This window comes from Temnothorax curvispinosus, unplaced genomic scaffold, assembly GCF_003070985.1.
Source record: "Temnothorax curvispinosus isolate PA1 unplaced genomic scaffold, ASM307098v1 QBEX01009183.1, whole genome shotgun sequence".
Taxonomy (NCBI): domain Eukaryota; kingdom Metazoa; phylum Arthropoda; class Insecta; order Hymenoptera; family Formicidae; genus Temnothorax; species Temnothorax curvispinosus.
In genome coordinates, this window is record NW_020218963.1 from 432,985 (window position 1) to 452,491 (window position 19,507).

General features: G+C 36.8%; 2 protein-coding genes across 4 annotated transcripts in view; one reads left to right on the forward strand and one right to left on the reverse strand.

The window, feature by feature from the left end:
- Positions 1–13,312, forward strand: part of LOC112458736 (cAMP-dependent protein kinase type II regulatory subunit) — a 15,288-nt gene extending 1,976 nt beyond the window's left edge. The window contains exons 1-8 of one of the 2 annotated variants that reach the window (XM_025022497.1): positions 889–1,421; positions 2,706–2,797; positions 6,056–6,139; positions 6,815–6,921; positions 7,198–7,459; positions 7,715–7,873; positions 7,993–8,095; positions 8,370–8,500. In XM_025022497.1, the coding sequence (XP_024878265.1) occupies positions 1,382–1,421; positions 2,706–2,797; positions 6,056–6,139; positions 6,815–6,921; positions 7,198–7,459; positions 7,715–7,873; positions 7,993–8,095; positions 8,370–8,500 (978 nt within the window). In that variant the 5' untranslated portion in view covers positions 889–1,381. Of the gene's footprint in view, positions 1–888; positions 1,422–2,705; positions 2,798–6,055; positions 6,140–6,814; positions 6,922–7,197; positions 7,460–7,714; positions 7,874–7,992; positions 8,096–8,369 lie in introns of those variants that run through there. The other variant, XM_025022496.1, reaches the window with a different exon arrangement.
- A 3,625-nt stretch (positions 13,313–16,937) lies between these two features.
- On the reverse strand, positions 16,938–19,471 carry LOC112458745 (transcription elongation factor, mitochondrial-like). 2 transcript variants are annotated; one of them, XM_025022522.1, is made up of 7 exons: positions 19,342–19,471; positions 18,950–19,237; positions 18,598–18,743; positions 18,301–18,517; positions 18,038–18,184; positions 17,754–17,925; positions 16,938–17,398 (listed from the first exon to the last, which is right to left on the reverse strand). In XM_025022522.1, exons 2-7 carry the CDS (start codon positions 19,007–19,009, stop codon positions 17,082–17,084), a joined length of 1,059 nt encoding a protein of 352 aa, XP_024878290.1. In that variant the 5' UTR covers positions 19,010–19,237; positions 19,342–19,471; the 3' UTR covers positions 16,938–17,081. The 2 variants fall into 2 exon arrangements, with proteins under 2 accessions (XP_024878290.1, XP_024878289.1); XM_025022521.1 differs by having other exon boundaries at positions 19,337–19,471.
- Between the last annotated feature and the right edge of the window lie 36 nt (positions 19,472–19,507).

Sequence of the window (19,507 nt, forward strand, 5' to 3'; positions counted from 1 at the left end):
CCGACTATTACGTCTCGACGTCTTTCGACGAACTCCGCCTCGGGGAAACAAAAATAGACGTTCGAGCTAATACCTCTTCTTCTTCATCAACATGTATCTTTTTCCTTTTTCTACTTTTTCCAATTGTCTTTCTTATTGCCGCATACAGATTCCTTCGCGAGTTGCCTCATCGCGAGCCTTGCGGTTCGTCGTGATACCGCGTATTACGCCGGGATCCACGGAATCCGCAGGAAACTAATAAATTATTCCGGACTCATTCTAAACTTTCGCGTCTTTCATCATTCGCCAAACGCCGTCCGTTTCCCCGTCTCGCTCGGCCTCGCGGCAATCGATCGGGATCCCTCCGGAAATTCTCTCACGTGGTTTTCCGCGCTGTCCGCCACCCTTTCCCTCCACCTCTCCACCCCGGGATGAAAGCCCGGACTTTGGACCCCTGTCGTCGCCTGGAGCGAGGGGAGAGGGTGCCGCGCTTCGGCCTTGTCGGAGATGCGCGTCCGCGTACGCGGCGCGGAGAACCTGGTAGGAGAAAACGCGCGCGGAGCGGAACGCTCCGTCGGCGTCGTTTCAAGTTCCAAGTTTCACCGAAAGTCCGAACGAACGCCGCGTCAGCTCGACTCGGCTAACTCGGCTAACTCGGCTTTGTTACTTTTCGAGACCTGCGCGCGATTTGGGAAATCGAACCCGATCGCTCTCGCTCGAGCCACGAGCCCAGTTGCGCCAACGCGGTCCAGTCCGGTCCGGTCAGGCGCTGTAGCGAGGCGAGATTCTCGGATGCGCGGTGCTTTCGACAGTTTCTCGTCCAAGCGCTTAGCCGGCACAGCGACCGCGATCTCGTCCCGTCGGCGCGGCGTCGGCGTCGTTCCCGTTCGGTGCGGCGCGATCGCACACGTGTCCCGATCCCGGTCGCGATTCCTTATTCTCGCGAAGACACGAGCGAGGACCGGCGCGGATCTCGTAGGTGTAATCCGCGGCGCGCACTCTTTTCCCAAGTCAAAGTCGGTTGAAAGTCTCTTCGAAGACACCATCACCTCGATTCGTTCGATTCTTCAGCTTACTCGCGACCGTTAGGTAAAACGCTCGTAGGACCTGACACGTAGAGGGGAAGATAAACGTCAAGGATATTTATGATCGTGTTATTCCGCACGCGGATGTTACGTTTCGAAGTTATTTACCGCGCGCCACGTTTATTTCGTACCACGTCGGAATTTCTTTCCCCTCACGTAGTATCGTGATAAATTCGTGTCTGTGAATCTGCTTGTAAGCAGGTACAGGATATCGCTTACGATATACTTGTCTCGTGTCAAGTGTGCGTGAACGTGCTGCCAAGAAGGACGAACGTGTCTCTCTTGTGCACGTCTCTTCCTTTTCTCCCGCGGGCCAAATGTCGCTCATCTCCGTCATCGAGCCAGTGGATGACAAAGGTGCGAAAGAACGAAACTCCGCAGACCCTCCGTTGTCCGAACTAAATGATTAAATATGAGGCGAACTTTGAGATAATTATGTAAATGACAAAAAGAACTTTTACGACACTGAAAACGTTATTGCTTCTGATGGAGGAAATAATAGAGATGCGCAAATTTATATTCGTTTGGAAAATATGAGTCTTTTAACACGTCGCATAAAATTGCACCGTTTTTCAAGAGATATGTTCACTTAAAGCCGCGAAAGAAAAAGAGATCGTTAATTGTCAAAAGAATTTTTAAGAGAAGAACTATTATTAATTTTTCAATTTTCAAGATAAATTTTCCTGGAAGTAAAGAGATTTATCCTTATCTTTTTTGTAAAATTATTATCCTGTTACCAGTAATTACAAAGAATCGTGTGTTGCACGCCAACAACGGGAAAATACGTCGTAATCGGGAAGGAAAACGGCAAAATACAATTTTTACCTTATAAGGAAATTCGTGTCTCTTGAATAAGAAAGATAGCATGGTATCGCGCTCAATATATCCGCACTCGACGTATACGGAGTGTTTCAAGACGAAAGGTCAACACTTGAGAAAGATGTCGACAGTATGTCATTGCAGAAAAAAAAGTTTCGACGAGATTTCCACCAGAAATTGCGAAGAGATCGAAGATGAAACTTTCGCGAGCTTCTGTCGCGTAAACTTTAAGTTAAGTTAAGGGATACTTTACTTCTCTGCCACACCATTCAAAATGCTAATGTCGTAACTCCGAAAATCGCCGTCTATTCCTTCTTCCTTCGTTGTCTGGAGACCGGATTTCGCTGTAGTTAACGACTGAACGAGCCAAGTAGATTTTTGCATTTGCATAATTGAACGATAGGCCATTCTTTTACGCGACTGCTTTTGCAATCCACGTCGAAGACTCGTTTCTCGAAAACAATCATCCAATTACGTAAATGTCCAACTTGACGTGGTAAACACGCATACATAATTTTCGTTTACAATAAAACACGGGCCTTTGTTTTATTATTGTTCACGACAGTTGTGCATTTCTAGATGCAAATCGCAGTCAACCAAATTAAAAATCATTCGCATTGAATGGTACTTGTAAGTATCAACTTTTCCTCTTGCTGCTTCTTCTAATTAATAAGAATCAGAGTAAGCTGCGCCATTCTTTGCCCACTTTAATTATATCTCGTTTTATATTTTATCAAATACGCGACGTTTAATCAGTTTAATTGATTTTTGTATTTTATTATATTTCCTTAGGTTAATCGAAACGTCTCTTTCGTATTTCAGAGCCACCAGTCGGTCGGTTTGCTTCCAGAAGGAAGAGCGTTTTCGCGGAGACTTACAATCCCGAGGATGACGAGGAGGATGACGGCTTCAAGGTACACATCATCTCTGTTATTGTTACTGTTCTACAAACTGTCACGCACGTTCCCGATAACGAGACCGCGCGAATGACGCCATCGTTTGCCGAGGTCTCGCGTCTGTATCTTTATCCAAAAAGAAGAGAAAAAATGGCCTGGACGACTGAGAAAAGAAGAGTCAAGCTGATTGAATAAATTACATGCCGATGTTACGATAAATTCTATCGATGCAATCACGCTAATGATCGTTCGATGATCTAATGATGCTCCATTGACTTAATGCTGCTCGAACAACGGCAGATTTGTCCGTCACAAAACGCCGTTTCTGGTCTCGACACGTCGCATCTCGCCGTCGCTTTTAGACCTTCTGTCATCAGATGTCGCAATGGATATTTTTTTCCAGCGTCGAAGCCTTCGGAAGCGTGCGTTTTTTACGCTCGTCACGTCCGAATTGGCGAAAACCGATACGTCGTCGATTGTAGCTGCGTAAATAATCGCCGAGACCGCAAAAAATGCCGAAGCGCGTCGCATCGAGACGTGATAAATTCTGTACGCGTGAATATAAAAGTGACGAAATTTCGACACGAGAACAACCAACGGATAAGGTCAAAATTTCCTCGAAGATAAAAATATCGGAATCGATCGTTCATTTTTGGCGCGATGCTAATCGAAGACCATTACGCGCTCTTACGTGTTTCGTTAATTATTTCCGTAGAGCTACGAGCGATTCTAAAATCGGTCGGCCCCCGAAGATGTGGCGCGAAGTAATCGCGCACGTAAAGAACAGGTTTATATAACATTCCGCACTATAGTACATTTGCACGTATATTCGTTATCGTCGGTATTTTTCGCTTCGACGAGGATTCGAGCGACGGTGACCAACGGCTCCGTCTTCGATACAGGAGCAGTTTAGGTCTTTTTTTTGGTGATGGCAGAAAATAGAGTCTCTCTCTCGTTACGAAATGTCGTTATACGCCGCGCATGTATATGTGTGTATATACACACACGCGGTACATAATGTATATATCACAGTCTATTAAAGCATAGCTGGCGCGCAGTCTCTCTCCCTCTCTCTCTCTCTCTCTCTCTCTTTCTCTTTCTCTCTCCCGCGGCCTGCTGCCGCGCGAGTGACGAAACGCGGACGAAGAGTTACTTTGCTCGGCGATGCGAGGTCGGCGATGTACCTTTGTGACGTCAGGCCTCGTGTTCGATAACCTGGCACGGAATGATTTACATGTATGTATGCATCATCGTCGTGTGTACGTATCGTACATATGCGCACGTGAATGAGAGAGAAAGGAACGTGCGCGGTGTATGTGTGTGTACATATGTATCTGTGGGGTAGTAAGGGGGTTTTGCGAAGGGTCGCCGGCGATGGGGTCGGGTTCGACGAGAAAGAGAGAGCATTTTCACAAAGACAGCCCTGGTGAATCCGATTATCGTCACCCCGTGGTGGCCGGTTACACGAAGAGGAAAATCGGCTATCTCTCTCTCTCCCCTTATAGGCCAGGCCGACCAACCGACCATGTTTTCTCTCCGCGTGCTACGGCTAGGACAATAGCAGAGAAAACTGGGACACTCGCGATTTTTAGAAAGGCCAAGACAAGACTACTTCGACGTGCGGACCTTCTTTAAGCGTTTTACGATAAAAGGGTGCATCGGGTCCGCGCGTTCTTCTTCTTCTTTAACGGTGAATTCCTCGGCCAATTTGGAGTCGATTTTTCCTCGACGAAGATGCCGAGGTGCTTAAAAGAAAAGGGCTTTTTGCGAATAAAATCTCAGGACACCGAATAGATAAAAAAAATCTCAACTAATTTCTTTGGTTAATAATTAAAATTATTATAATTAAAATTTTAACTTCAGACTTGGGGAGAATTAAAAAGAGATACAAGAACACTGAAGAGTTGGAGAGATAGAAAAATCAATTTCAAATATTGGCACTGAAAGTTTTGTCGTTAAAATGTAATACGCGCGAGAAACGGGACACCGTTCGTGCTCGGCGATGGAAAGAATATGCGCCGAATACGCGGCGAAATAACAGTTTTGCTGGTGGCAAACGGTTGACCCTCGACGAAGTTCTAATCGTATACGATACACGCGCCCCGGCCGCACAATGGCGCGGCAGATGGGACACATCGGTAATGGGAACGAGGAGTAACGGTTCCCTGCGAAATTGATCGTTTCTGTGTGCAACAATTGGAAACGATAACGAAACAAAAGAACCCGCCGCTCGCTTCGCTTGTGGAGAGACCGATTACCGCGTGTGCACTTGCCGCAAGCGAGGAAGTACGGCTGGCCACAATATAACGGCGCAAGTCGCTATCCAACGTGCGAACCAAGTTTTAAAGACGAATAATTTTTAATACCAGAGGCGCGAGCTTTTACGGGTGTAAACGAATAATGTAACGTGATATTAACCGCAGCTTCAGCGAGGGCTTTTCTGAAGAATGAAACTTTTTAACTCGAAGATTACAGTGATTATGCGCCTCGTTCCAGATGCTTTTAGACATTAAAGATTCTACATAAATATTAAACATCTTGTATTTTATCGTAAAGAAAAATACATATCAAAGGCTTTGTTACATAATTTTTATACAACTCGTGACGTTTTACTTATTAATACGTTCGCCAAGAATTCGAATTTTATTGCAAAAATGTAATATAACTTGATAATTCTTAAAATGTAATAAACGATGCGCTTTATCGCTGAAATAATTGTGGGAGATGTCAAAGTTCACCGTATCAAGTCTAGCATAAAGGGCAATATCTCAAGTTGTATAGTCAAACTATCGAATTTGCTCGTCGTAACATTTAAAGAGGATTGCACTCTCACAAAAGACTTCATTGCACAGTTTTCAGAAGTCAAAAATTCAATAATAACCCAGAAGGAACAAGCAATGAACATTGAACATTTTTAAATAGTCGATATAGTAAATGACAGCCAATAAATAAATAACTTTAAAGGTTTAATATATATTTAAAGATAATAATTATTATTTATGAATAAACGATGTTTTAATGCTGTTTAATAAATAGAGAATGAATGAAACATTGTACGTTTTGCACAATTTTCGCTTATTCAGATTCGAACTGTTAAATCTCTTTCTAATTATTCGTCAAAGGGAAAACTTTCTCGCGGAGACAACGCCTCGAAGAGGTGATGTCTCATTATATCATTCATTATACTAGTACTTTAACAGTGCTAGATTTAGAATTTCGTTTAAGCTGCATTTTATCTAAGCTTTATTTTGTCTTCATACAGCTCATTGATTTCAGATGGTCCATCCAAAGAGCGACGAGCAGCGACAAAGGCTCAGCGAGAGCGTCAAGAACATACTCCTGTTTCGCGCTCTAGACGAAGTAAGTTAAACCGAGTTAAACATAGTGTGTTCATCAGCCGTGATCGCAAATAGGCATACCTAGGTGTAACAGCGACTTGGTATATACCCGCGCCAGTTGGGCGAAATACCAAGAAATCCACGAATAATCTCTTATTAGGAGCAATCGGTTTTGTCAACAAGACGATTTGCATAATTGACGTATAATTGTTTTTCTCATTAGTGATTGGTTGGTGTATTCAAGTATAAATTACTGGCCATTATTTGACTATTAGATAATATTGAGCATTATAAAAAATACTTAGTTTTTTAATAGATTTTATTTTAATTTATTCAAATTTTTAATCTTTATTTGATGCACAGCACAATTACATATATTGAATTATGTAACATCGCAAATTGAGAACCGACGAAAACAGAATGTTAGTCTAAAAATTCTCGCTTGGCAAAAATCGATTTCGCGTTAGTCAAGAATCAATTATATTAAAAGGAAATATGTAATGATGAGACGCCCTCGTACACGTATATAAACATATTTATGTACGTAGAAGCACGTACATACATCGATTATCATCGCGATATTAACGTGACTCCCCCCTGCCTGCGTACTACAATTTTAAAGCCGATATTTAAAATCTCGGACGATAATATCGTGCTAAAACGTATTTATACGTGTATAATAAAATTATTTTTGCAGGAACAAATGGCGGACGTACTGGACGCAATGTTCGAAAAAACCGTTCAACCGGGAGACTTTATTATCCGTCAGGGGGATGACGGCGACAACTTTTATGTGATCGAGAGGTAATACTTTTTCTTTATATATTACAGTTAACGTATCGATAGGCTTCTCCCTTCAGCGGGAAGCTCCAGTGAACCAAGAGGTGATGCGCACAGTCGATCAGTGCTTTTACTCAGAGCTGAAAATATTCGAACAATAATGTTTAGTAATCTAATTATTTGATTGATTATTTTGTCGGAATTGGAAATCATTCAGACAAGAACATGAATGTATAATTACCTTACAATTTTCTATCTTCAATTTATTTTCAATAGCCTCTGTCGCATTTCGTGTTTCAGAGGAAAATTCGAAGTATACGTCAAAGATCCCACGACGAATACAGATAATCATATTCACACTTACGATAATCGCGGTGCTTTCGGAGAATTGGCCCTTCTGTACAATATGCCCAGAGCAGCCACTGTCAAAGGTATCACGTCTGGCACACTCTGGGCCATGGACAGGCAAACCTTCCGACGTATTCTTCTTAAATCCGCGTACAAGAAACGTAAAATGTATGAGAACCTTATTAATAGAGTGCCGATGTTGAAGTCTCTGGAGGTAAATATTATGTAGTTATTTATATAATTATTTTTCCAAGAGATTTATAGAATATATTTGTGTTTTTTAAAAGTTTAAATAGCTCTTGAGTTTGTATTTTAAGATTAAATATAATTACTGCGTATCTTGTTTATTAAAGCTATTCTTTTTCTTTAATTAAAAAAAAATATTCAAGTACAAAGAAAATTACTCTTTAAAATATCAGCTCTTACAAGATTTAAATTGTAAAATATATTAAATTGAAAAATCTTCCAGGCTTACGAGCGGATGAATTTAGCGGATGCCCTTGTACCGAAACAGTATTCCGATGGCGAACAGATAATTAGGCAGGGCGACACCGCAGATGGAATGTACTTCGTCGAGGATGGCGTCGTCAGGATCACCAGACTCGGCGAGCACGGCCGTGAAATTGAGGTGCATTTATTTATATTATACATTAATCCGATTCCCCGGGAAACGATCCGATTACGCTGGCGACGAGGGCCAAGAAAATTCTCTCCTTACTTAACTCGGCCACCTTTAATATCCTGCAGATTAATCGTGTTCCGGCTGGCGGTTATTTAGGCGAGCTGGCACTCGTGACGCATAAACCACGCGCTGCTTCGGCCTACGCTGTGGGAAACATCAAACTGGCGTGTAAGTATATTTCATTACTGCCTACGATTCCTAAATTGATAGGTAATCAATAACTTTGCGCCGAGTAATTGCGGATATCGATATTCACCGCGGTAATCGGGCTTGTTAAATGACAGAAGATGGTTGTGATGTGATATCTTTCTCTGCGCATTTAAATCTATTTCGAAATTTTTTGTCTACAGGATGTCACATTTTAATGAATTCACAAAAATGACAATTCTGTATGTCTAAAGTAATTATTTTATTTATTCAAACGGTCATTTCTTACACACAGTTCTGGACGTTGAAGCTTTTGAACGTTTGCTTGGCCCGTGTATGGAACTTATGAAACGTAATATCGACGATTATGAAGAACAACTAGTGAAAATTTTCGGCAGCAAAACCAACATCTCTGACATTCGATGAACTGTTTCTGGACAAAGCTACGTCGCCATGCGCTGTACTAAAGGATGCGACACTTTCGTACAGCACGTAATGTATAACGAGCACAAAAGAACTTGTACCACCTATTTCTGAATCTCATCCCGCGTGTTTCGGGTATCATCTCGGAATCAACAACTGTTTCATATGACTGTTCACTTAGACGTATACCTATTAAGATTCGTCGATAATAGTTACCAAGTTTATACTTACGGCACACATTGAACAAAGCTATAGGCTGCTCGATTATGTGCGCGTGTATGACGTAACGAGACGGTATTAATGACTATTCTCTAAGACTGTATTGGATCAAAAAGGGAGTATTAGTGCATTCTGTCGCTCGCGCTCGATCGTTTGTGAAATGAATATCTTTTATTTATTATTGCTCCAGTAAAAGATTGGAATATAATATTTTCAAGTCTAGAACCCACATGGACATTATACTATTTAACTTATCCCCGGAATGATTCATTATCAAGTTTATCTCAATGTATTCAATCTATATGCTCACAAAATTTGTGTATACTCTCGTGCATTATCCATTTTTAAACAAATCAGCGGCTACATTTATAAAACATAGTAGGAGTATAGAATATTCGAAATTGAATGCTCTTCTAACGTTACTTTCTGGCAAAAGATATATTACAAGAGAAATGACTATATTAGTAATTGAATATTGACACAAATCTCTTGCAAGGTTTCTACGAAATAGAGTAAAGTGCATATTTCGGATCAGATCCTAATTCGGATCAGCAAATTTGAAATGCCTCTCTAGCCGACTGTACCTATCATATATGGATTTTTTTCACTAATTGTCTATAGCGATAAGGGATAGCGAAAATATAGACGATAGGGGAAAAAATCCACATATGATAAATACAGTCAGCTAAAGAGGCATTTCAAATTTGCTGATCCGAAATATGCACTTTACCCTACCTAATATGCATATCATTCTTTCAAAGATAATGAAAGTAACATTGCCATTTTTAATGAGAAAGAACTGTACAATATTCTTTGATACATCCATTTAACAATGTAATATCTTGATAAAATATCAGGTCAGACAATCAAGATTTTGTATATTATTCGCGGCGAGTAATAAATACGCACTTTGCGAATAAATATGCACATATACATACACAAAGAGGTATTACACGTAACGCGCACATAGTGGTAAAATAATTTTTTAATTTATAATGTTACTTTAATTTTATTTTATTTATAAATAGACACTCGACTCTTATGTATGAATTACTTTTTTATGTATACTAATATATCTTTCATGTTAAAAACAATGCATTCACAGAAGTTATCGTAGCTATGTACATAATTATTTATAATCAAATTAGTATATAATATCACATTAATAGATTTTTACTTGGAAAAATCAATTATTTTTTAGTAAGCAAAAAATAAATTTAGATAAAAGACTTTATACATGTTCCTTATTATAATAGAAATCAATAAACGTCAGAGTCGTACAAACGCATTCTATTTCGGATATAGAGTACTCCAAAAATGCAAGTCATAGAAAGTCCAGAACTAAAGGAGCCTTAAAATTGACTTAAATGCGCGGATATAATGACGCTAAACGAATATGTATGCATTGCGTGTGTACATGTACAAAGTAATATAAAAGAACATATATACAAACATGCATACATAAATGCGAAATGAGAGAAGAAAGGGGCGTGACACTTTTTAATTACTTTGAACTTGCATGTATCAGATTAGGTAAAAACGGTAAATTTTATCGTAAAAAGGTAACCGCGCGTTTAAGCCAACGTTAAATTCAAGTGTGTCTTGCCGATAAATAATGGTAACTCGAGGATCGATTACGAGAATCCGTCAACTTATTTTTATTACAGTACGGGACACGTTACGTGTATGATGATATACGTCTATCATCGTGATAAAAGTCCAGTCGAAAACCGATTCGATTATAGTAATGGACAGGTGCGAATGCTAGTCACTTTTTATGACCGTGTTCTTGTCACATTGTCTTCTGGCAATTACATTGGTCACGAAAAAAGGAAAGATACTTTTTAATACGGTGAACTGTGTATTTACCACGTAACTGAAACTCGCGATGAAGCGGCAGGGCTTTTTAAATAATATCACAATCGTGTGAGGGAGAAGAGGGAGACTCCTATGAAAGTGAAATAGAGAGAGAATAATATAGGAATTGTTAATAACTGTTGTATTATCAATTATTCTTCACGTGCGACACTGATGTCTTGCATGGCCTTTAACTTTTTTTTCCATGCAAAGCTCATTCTCTTATAAACCGCTTAACCAAATCTCTTGAAATTTTTCAAATAAATAGTTGAATAAATCAAATTAATATTTCAACGATCTAAAAGTAATTCGCATTTTAAAACGTTAACAATTGAAAAGCAGTTTGTGACATAGTATCAGTATCTTTAGTCTTCCACTGTATCTCCAGGCTGTGATATTATTTTCGACTGAGTATTTCATTCCTTTCTTGTAATCTCTCATAAGAGAAAATCGTAAAAAAATGTTGTAATCGTTATCGAATTTGCGAGGCATCAAACTGATGGATTTGTTTTAAATGATTCAACCAACGTATCTCTTATATATGTAAGTGCAACAGAGATTTTAATGGATTAACAAAAGTGACTTGATCATTGTTGGACACGAGAAACTCTACACGTATAAAAGAAAAGAAAAGAAAAAGAGCTAATTCGCATACTGAGTAAACTCGATACGCATAAGTACTTACTTGTGTTAGATTACATTCGCTAAATTAAGTGTGAAGTATTGAAGTTAGAATCTGTCCAATTCGCATTGCTGTATGTATCTATCATGAGACTTATCTTATGTGTTGCGTGTTGTGGTTTATGAGCGTGGATGTGTTTGCATGTGTGTATGTGACGATCGAGCCAGTAATTTGTTAATTTATGTTGCTACTATTGATAGTTTACACTCTCCAATAGTTGTATAATTCATGTTATCGTCATTAAAGGTAATGCAATACACCGAAATATGTCCTACGGATAAATATTGTAATAGTAGTATGCCTTATTGTGCCACTGGATCTTCGTCTTTCTGCTTTCAAAGGGAGAAAGATTTATGAAATATCGAAGATACAGATTTCGTCGTACATCCGCGATCTACACTGCTGGATAAAACGATTCGACACTTTAGTAAATTTTTATAAATGCCTTCATAAGTCAATAACATTAGCGAATTAAAAATTGCATATGAACGGCAAGACATTGACAAGGATTATATAAGATAACTAAGAAAAGATTTACTTAAAGAATGATTCAGAATAATTTCTTTATTAATACAGAAAAAAAGTATTGAATTTTATTTTTATCTACAATATTTTTCCAAGAATGTATCTTGTAATTTATAGTCCAATTTAAAATTCCGTTATTTCCCTTTTAGCTAGAAATTGATTGCAAATTTTATTTGTTAAAATATTATTTAATATTAACATTTTTATTTGTCATATAATGCTATTTGATATAAAATCGTGCCCCAGGAACTTTCACGGTGTTTTATCATTATGTCCAGCAATGTATTATGTATCCACATGCTATATCCAGCGATGGGCATTCGATTCTCTTTCTCTCGCAAGTTTTCAAGCAATTCTGCTAGCCTAAAGTTTCGAATGATTTTGAATATTATATGGAAATCATTAATTTTATTGAATCTTCAACATCTTGAAGAACTTGCTAGTGTTTTAAAAAATCATTAAAATCCTTCAAATTCTTAAATAAAGATGTCGAAAATCTTGGAATTTTTAAAAGATAATTTGACAGAACGATAGAAATTTAATATTATGTATCAATATTTGAACGAATACATTTATTGAAGCTATGAATTATTGCGATTAGTTAATTATCATGACTACATTACATGGAAAATAATTTTAATTATTTTCTTAATGTAGATTTATCGTAAAAATTTTTAATAAACGCAAATGTTTCAAGATGAAACTTGAGGAGGCTTTTAAAATGATCTTTCACTAGTCTTTCAAGAACTTTTTATTTCAGATAATATTCGAAATAATTCAAAACTTTTGTCGTAATGATTTAAAGCACTTGTTTATCCATCACTAAAGCTACATCGCAATTCTAGTCTTGAGTGACATGCGACATAGAGAAGTGTTTCCGACCAAATAGCATGTATCGAATCAGAGAGTTGATGAATTGACGGCGGTAATAATATCCGAAATGGCTAATAATGTGCCAGTAATACTTAGTTTTCTCATTTGACTTGCGTTTTTCCTTGTGCAACGATATTCCTAATGTTTTTTTTTTTTGTTTTAATTTATCAAACGTAGCGCGTTAGTAGCTGTTATGTATGATTAGCAATGTGTCATTGTGCATGTAACAATGCACTTTGCATCGGACCAATTTCAAGGAGCAATTGAGCTTGCGACTATCTTTTCTTCCTTTTGCTCATATTCCTTCGTACCGTATACAGCGTATTCTTCGCCGATGTAAAAACCCATTGTATGGAATTTCAAAATATCATGCGTACCTATACTAATAAACTTTACTGCCCCTGCCGGTGAGTCATGGTGATTTAAATATTATTTCCACGCGCGTGCACCGTGACCGTAAAATATATTTATACAAAGTTGGAGCCCTGTACATGGCTCAACAGATATCTGCGAAAAGTAAATTTTCAAGTAATTCTCAAATCCCCATATTAATGCAATTAAGGAAAGCAATACGAGTCTCAAACTCGATTGCGTGCTGACAATCGTCCGGTGTCATCATACAAGAACGCTTGTATCATTAAAACTATCTTGATACTTTCTACCGTTATTTCTTCTTTTAGAAATCTCTATTAGCATTTAAATATCGACACTTTCTTCGTTCTTAATCCACACTGTACTTGTCTCTTCATACTTGGATGCTGATAATATTAATGTTTCGCTACGAAAAAAGAAAGAGATTATGCTTTTAAATTCCTTTGACAGCGACAGCATGTAAGTTAGCGCGTCGCGGATGCTTATGTGCAATTAGAGTAAAATGAAAGAGAAGAGTACACTTCCTATTTGCGGTTATATATGAACAATCGGGCAAAAATTGGGACGTTCAAGGGCCCAGAAGTATGTACGTCTCTCTCTTTGCGTGTTCCCGTTGTGTCCCATTTTCCATTATGTCTTCGAACCAAAGCATGATAAAGAGGAACCTCTCTGATTGTACTGTGAATGTTGAATAAATTTAGAATATATAATTAGCCTTAAAATGTGTCTGTGTACACGTTGCTTGAAGCGTATTATATATATATATATATATAGCGGATAACATCAGAATGGTTCTCCTTGTGTTCCATTAGTAATATAAGTCTTATCGAATTTCTCGAATGAGTTTTAACGTGCCGTTTAAAGCGAACCGCGTCAAAGCTTTACTGCAAAGTGTATTTTTTATTTTGTAATTCGTTCGACGACGTATCCGCCTGGTGTGTCAAAATTCTTTGTAAAACAAAATGAGAAAAGAGACACGCACTTAGATACGTAACCGTTCTTTAAGAACAATCGGTATATCCGTATACATATCGCTTATTTTATATTTTAATAAGACTTCGCAAAGTTTCTTTTAAACGCGCGTATATAGACCCATTATTATTGTCCAGTCCGTACCCTATATGTTTGATAATATTGTTTGGAGTGCGGCCCTCCTCCCCTGTACATTTAATAGATTTTATACACATATGCGCATACGTAGAAACGCGTTTCTAGCTATAACAAACTGTTGTAAATTACAAGATAGTACGTACTTAACGCCCTTCGTTTCGCAATGTGTTATAGTATTGTATAACGAAATATGCGCATATATATGTATATATGTATGTGTGCATATATATGTGCATATACCTATAGTATATTGTACACAATTGTTAGATATATATATATATATATATATATATATATAGCATATATATCTAAAGTGTATAATACATATACACGTTAGGTATGCATGCAAATATACGAATATATATATAAAATATCAGTATATATGTCGACACTCGTTTCCAGCTGGTCTGATCGGGTATCATTCTAATAATTATAATATATGCGTTGGCAGCGATATGATTCGAAGTAATCTAGAACCGAATGCGCAATCGCACGATCCGATTTATTGTACGATACAATGCAGATGTATGTCTATATATAATTTGTTAATAATATGTATCGAGAAGTAAATAGATTTTACTAAAGATTCTGTATGCTGAGCAGCAGGTTTATCTACGTACAATAGATATATGTAAACTGAAGTAATATCGATAATTGAAGGACGAGGGTAAATTGCACGAGTATTTTGTGCTTTGTAATATAAATTTGTAAGACGCGCGATCACATGTCGTCCAGTTTCTTTTTCTCTTTCCGATCCGATAATACAAAAATTCATTTATACAAAGAAAACGAATCTCGCCGCAAGCGCTCACACAGACTTGTAATATTTATAACAATATTATGCTTACATTATATGGGCCAAGATAGAACAATCGAATAATCGATAATTGAAAATTAGAAAGTTCGCCTTTGTATGCCTGTACCTCAGCGATACTTAGCAGCTAATTATGTTTCTTATTCAATTGTATTGTGTATTATTTGTGATTGTTATATTCGACGATTCGGATCAAATCACAATGTCTTCAGACATATTTTTATCTAACATACTCGTTAGAACTAAAAAGATTCGAATCTTATTAAAAAATTATTCTAATTTGAACGATTATTAATTATCATACCAAGTTTTTTCTTATTGAATATTTTATAATTAAATTTCTTTTCCAAGTGTTTCTGCTCGATGCAAAAGTGGGGAACAGATTTCTAGCGACATATCTGTATTTGTTCAACAACACGTATCAGTATCGAGATTCACAGCTATACCGAGAAACGGGAATTAATCGAATGAGCTTGTCCATGCATACCGCTGATGTAATTATCATTATAATCATCTTCTCGTACAGGATGTCGCAGAAAAGTTGGATGCTGTTTTAAAGGTTGTGCTTATCCGGGCTTATCGAAACGAGAGGAGAGCAACTCGCATAAACCGGATCTCCCAAGTTGAGAGAGTTACGTTATAGTCATAGTCTTTGCGTCTCTACAGTCATCGTCATTGCAGTTCGCTATGTATCAACTTTTACCATCACAACATTCCCTTTAAACAGCTTCCAAATCCTTTCCGCGATACTCGACTCGACTCGACAGTGTACGCGTCTCGTCGCGCGTAAGCTGAGATCTCGGACGTTCATGTGCGTATTTTCGCGATGGAGCCTAAGCGCGGTTGTAAACCAAAGTCAAGTCTCAGATGCATACAATGGAAAATAAATATTTGGTGTGTCTCCCTTTATGCTTGATCAGCCAACATTTCGTACACGCTTGTCACAGCGTCACTGCCCGAGATTTAAGTAGCAGCATTTGATATATCCCCCGTGTAACACCGTGTCTCACAGTCGTCGTGGTTTCATATATCTCGGCACGAAGAATTCTATAGAAGGATGTATATTCAGTTCACCAGGAAACTTCTCGTGTCCCATTCGCGAAGCATTCGCCTCCTGCTCTCGTACACATTCGGTGATTCTGCAAAACATTGTCCGGGTGATCCTATTTTTTTGGCAAACGCTTCGGTACGTTGTACAATCTTATGTGAAATAACCGGATGCGAGTTTGTATTCGAGCAGCGAGCAACAATATACACTTGGTATACTATAAATAAATAACATAATAAAAAATGAGAATATAATAAATGAATGGACCTGTACAGAAGTCTATTATATCTATTTATTATTATTGGTAACTCACACGTGTTTATGCACTTACAAATTTCGTCGTTACGCAAATAATCTGTTTTAAATTAAATGAAATACGAAGATAAATACTTTGCGTATTATGAGAATTGTTAACACTCCTCTTGTAATTTAAATCCCAGAATTAAATTCCAGAATTAAATAATAAAGTCAATCGTATAGATTGGAATTTGTAAGTAATATTGCTATTTATCTGAACAGTGTTAGAAAACAAAAATGTAACATGTAAATCTTTTTAGCCTTATAACAGTTTTTATGCAACACGTGCATGGAAAGTGCCCCATTACGCACGCTACGCGTGCGTGATAAACCACTTTCCAGGCACTTGCAACATAAAATAGGGAGTGTAAGCCGTGTGTAAAGATGAAGGCGAGTGCGGTAACTCCGCACCCGGGAATTTTCATCTTACCTCACTTGTTACACAAATAACTATTATTGTATTCTAAACTTGCTTCATTACGGCATTATGTCCAAATAGTTATAATTGACAGATTTGCTCTGTTTTATGATACATCCAATTTCTTTCCTTGATTGAAATGATACAAGTATAACAGACTTTATTTGGGATTGATGTAGTTTCGGATTTATTCTTCCTGTTCTACCATATAGATTGAAACAATCATTAAAAAAAATATTCTTTATTCACACTGTAAGCGATCTGTTTACTTTACAAAATATATTCATCAACGATGTGTTCTGATGTTCTCTCATAAGATTTTTTTGTTGGCATTATTATTAAATTAATAATAGCTAACATCATATTTTATTATCTTTGAGGAGCTTCACGAAGGATCATGTCAGGTCTTTTATGTACAATTAATTCTATGAAAGCTAACGATATTAATAACGACCAACCAATTTGTTCTTGACAAACAGGACTTTGTGCGTTGTACATGTTTCTCAATTCTGTTCCTATTAACACTTTTGGTTCCTTTGTTTTTATCGGTTCGTTGCTTTCCTGCAATAGCTTTTGCACCATGTACTGTGTGGAAATACCCTCGTTGTCTATTATAAGTCCATAGATTTTTCGCAATACACGCTGCCGAAGTATAAATATGTTGTTTGCCACAAATCCTGTGGTGTCTGAAAGATTTGTAACAAAATTTTTATATTAGATTTTTCTTCCCCATGCAACGTGTAACAAAAATATCAGCACTAGAAATCAACATGATGAAAGTGTATCTTTCGAATTGAATCATGGTTGTAGCTAAAAATCTTTACATTTATTTTAGACTGATTGATTCCTTAAACTGTTAGTAAACATATATTTTCGAAACAATTAATGTAAATTAGGGAAGAGAAAATTATATTTCTTATTCGTGAATCAATTTTTATCTCCATTCATAAAGAAAAAAAGAAGAAATAATTCTAATTGATAATTATTCTAATTGATAAATTTTTGTCATTGAGAAACACTAATAAAGCATAATTTTCATACCATTAAATTTATTATCCAACATTGTCAGATACGACAGAATGATAGCGCCTATTATAGATTGTTGTACAAAGTTTTGATAAAAGTGGCGATTTTGTATACGGCCCACGTCACCACCGGTCTCTTGCATTATATACCGATCAGCCTTCGGTAATTTTTTGGCAATTGGTATTGTCTAAATAAAAAGAAAAAGTTGTGATAACAAAATATCCTACAATTGGCGATCTCTAAACAACAGGCTTATTTTATGAAGTAAACAAAAAACTTCTTAATGCTTCAATACTTACCTCTTGAAGTAAAGTATGAATATTTTCTTTTGGCCCTTTTCGTGGAAAAGATTTATAACTCCACTGTAATACTTCGCAATCGCGATTTAATAATGACCAACTTATCAAGTCATGTCCTACGTATATGCCTAATACTGTATCGACATCCTGTAACATATAAATGGAATTGATCTAGAATGTATGGAAACAAGGGAGGAAACTATCAATATTTTTCTCATATAATTCTTTAATTAGAAAATTAAGGAGAACTTGATATCTCGTACCCTTTGACTAGTATCAGTATTTTGTGGTGTTACAACCAAGCCTGACGTAATCTTCTTAGGAGGCTTTTTCTTACCACATATAATTGACTTATAAAAATTATACACACATTTGTTATTCATACTCTGTACTTGTAACAAATCGTCCAACGATTCAAACGGTCCATTATTTGCACGGTGCAATTCTAATTTCTCTGCACGCTTCTTAGTAATGGAATATCTTTGAAAAAATAATTTTAACAGTAATAAATGCACGATTGAAAATTTGTAATGCACGAAAAAAAAATATAATTAACTCACTGTGCTAGATCTTTCATGCTTTTGCTATTTATTACTTGGAGTATTTTCTCCTTATCTTCTAAAGAGAGAAGATTTATATCAAAAGTGTCCGTGCACATGTTGTTTACTTTAAAAATAAATGCGCTCAGTGTCTGATGCTTGTAGATCTGTAAAGAAAGGATAAAAGAGAAATAAGACAGAGAATATCAAATTTTCTGAAAAAGAAAAATTGAAATGCTTTTAAAAAAAGTTATAAAACTCAAAAATATAAATTTATAAAGTTTAAATGAGATACACTATCATAAAATAATTATATACTTTTTATTAAAAAATTATTAATCTCTATAATTGCAAAGAACATACAAAATCTTACCTGCGCTCTTTGGTTTTTAATAACTGTATTAAAAAATCTCGTCAACATCATGTTCCACATTTTATCGTAAAATTATTGACACAAAATGTAATACAATTGATTATTAATCATCTCATTATTATACGTTCAACTGACGTCTTCAATATGCACCAATATATATAATTAGCTCTATAAATGTGTTCGACGTAAATTTAATTTTTATGTGCAAGCAATACAAATAAATACCCACATGTAAGTACTGAAAAATATGCTCTGCTTTGTAGCTAGGTTATATTGCGCTTTCTGCGCCTAAAATGGAATAAATAGACGTTACTGACGTTAGAGAGAGAAAGAGAAAAGATGGAAAGTACGGAAAGTGCAGCTACAAAACAGAACTATCGATCTAACCTAACCTGACGTGATGAAGGAAACTCTATGCATTTTACACGTTCAAAATAACACTGTATTATGTATTATATACAACTTTGAACGGAAAAAGCTGAGAAGAAACGTAAAAAGTACATTCGAAACATCTTTCTTAACTTTCTGTGCTTAAAATAAAATAAAAATATATAAATA

Coding starts and splice junctions, on each gene's coding strand:
- LOC112458745 (XM_025022522.1), bottom strand. CDS start 19,009: ATGTGGAACATGATGTTGACGAGATTTTTTAATACAGTTATTAAAAAC. Junction 18,518..18,597: donor AGCATGAAAGATCTAGCACA/GTGAGTTAATTA, acceptor ATTTTTTCAAAG/ATATTCCATTACTAAGAAGC. Junction 17,926..18,037: donor TTCATACTTTACTTCAAGAG/GTAAGTATTGAA, acceptor CTTTTTATTTAG/ACAATACCAATTGCCAAAAA.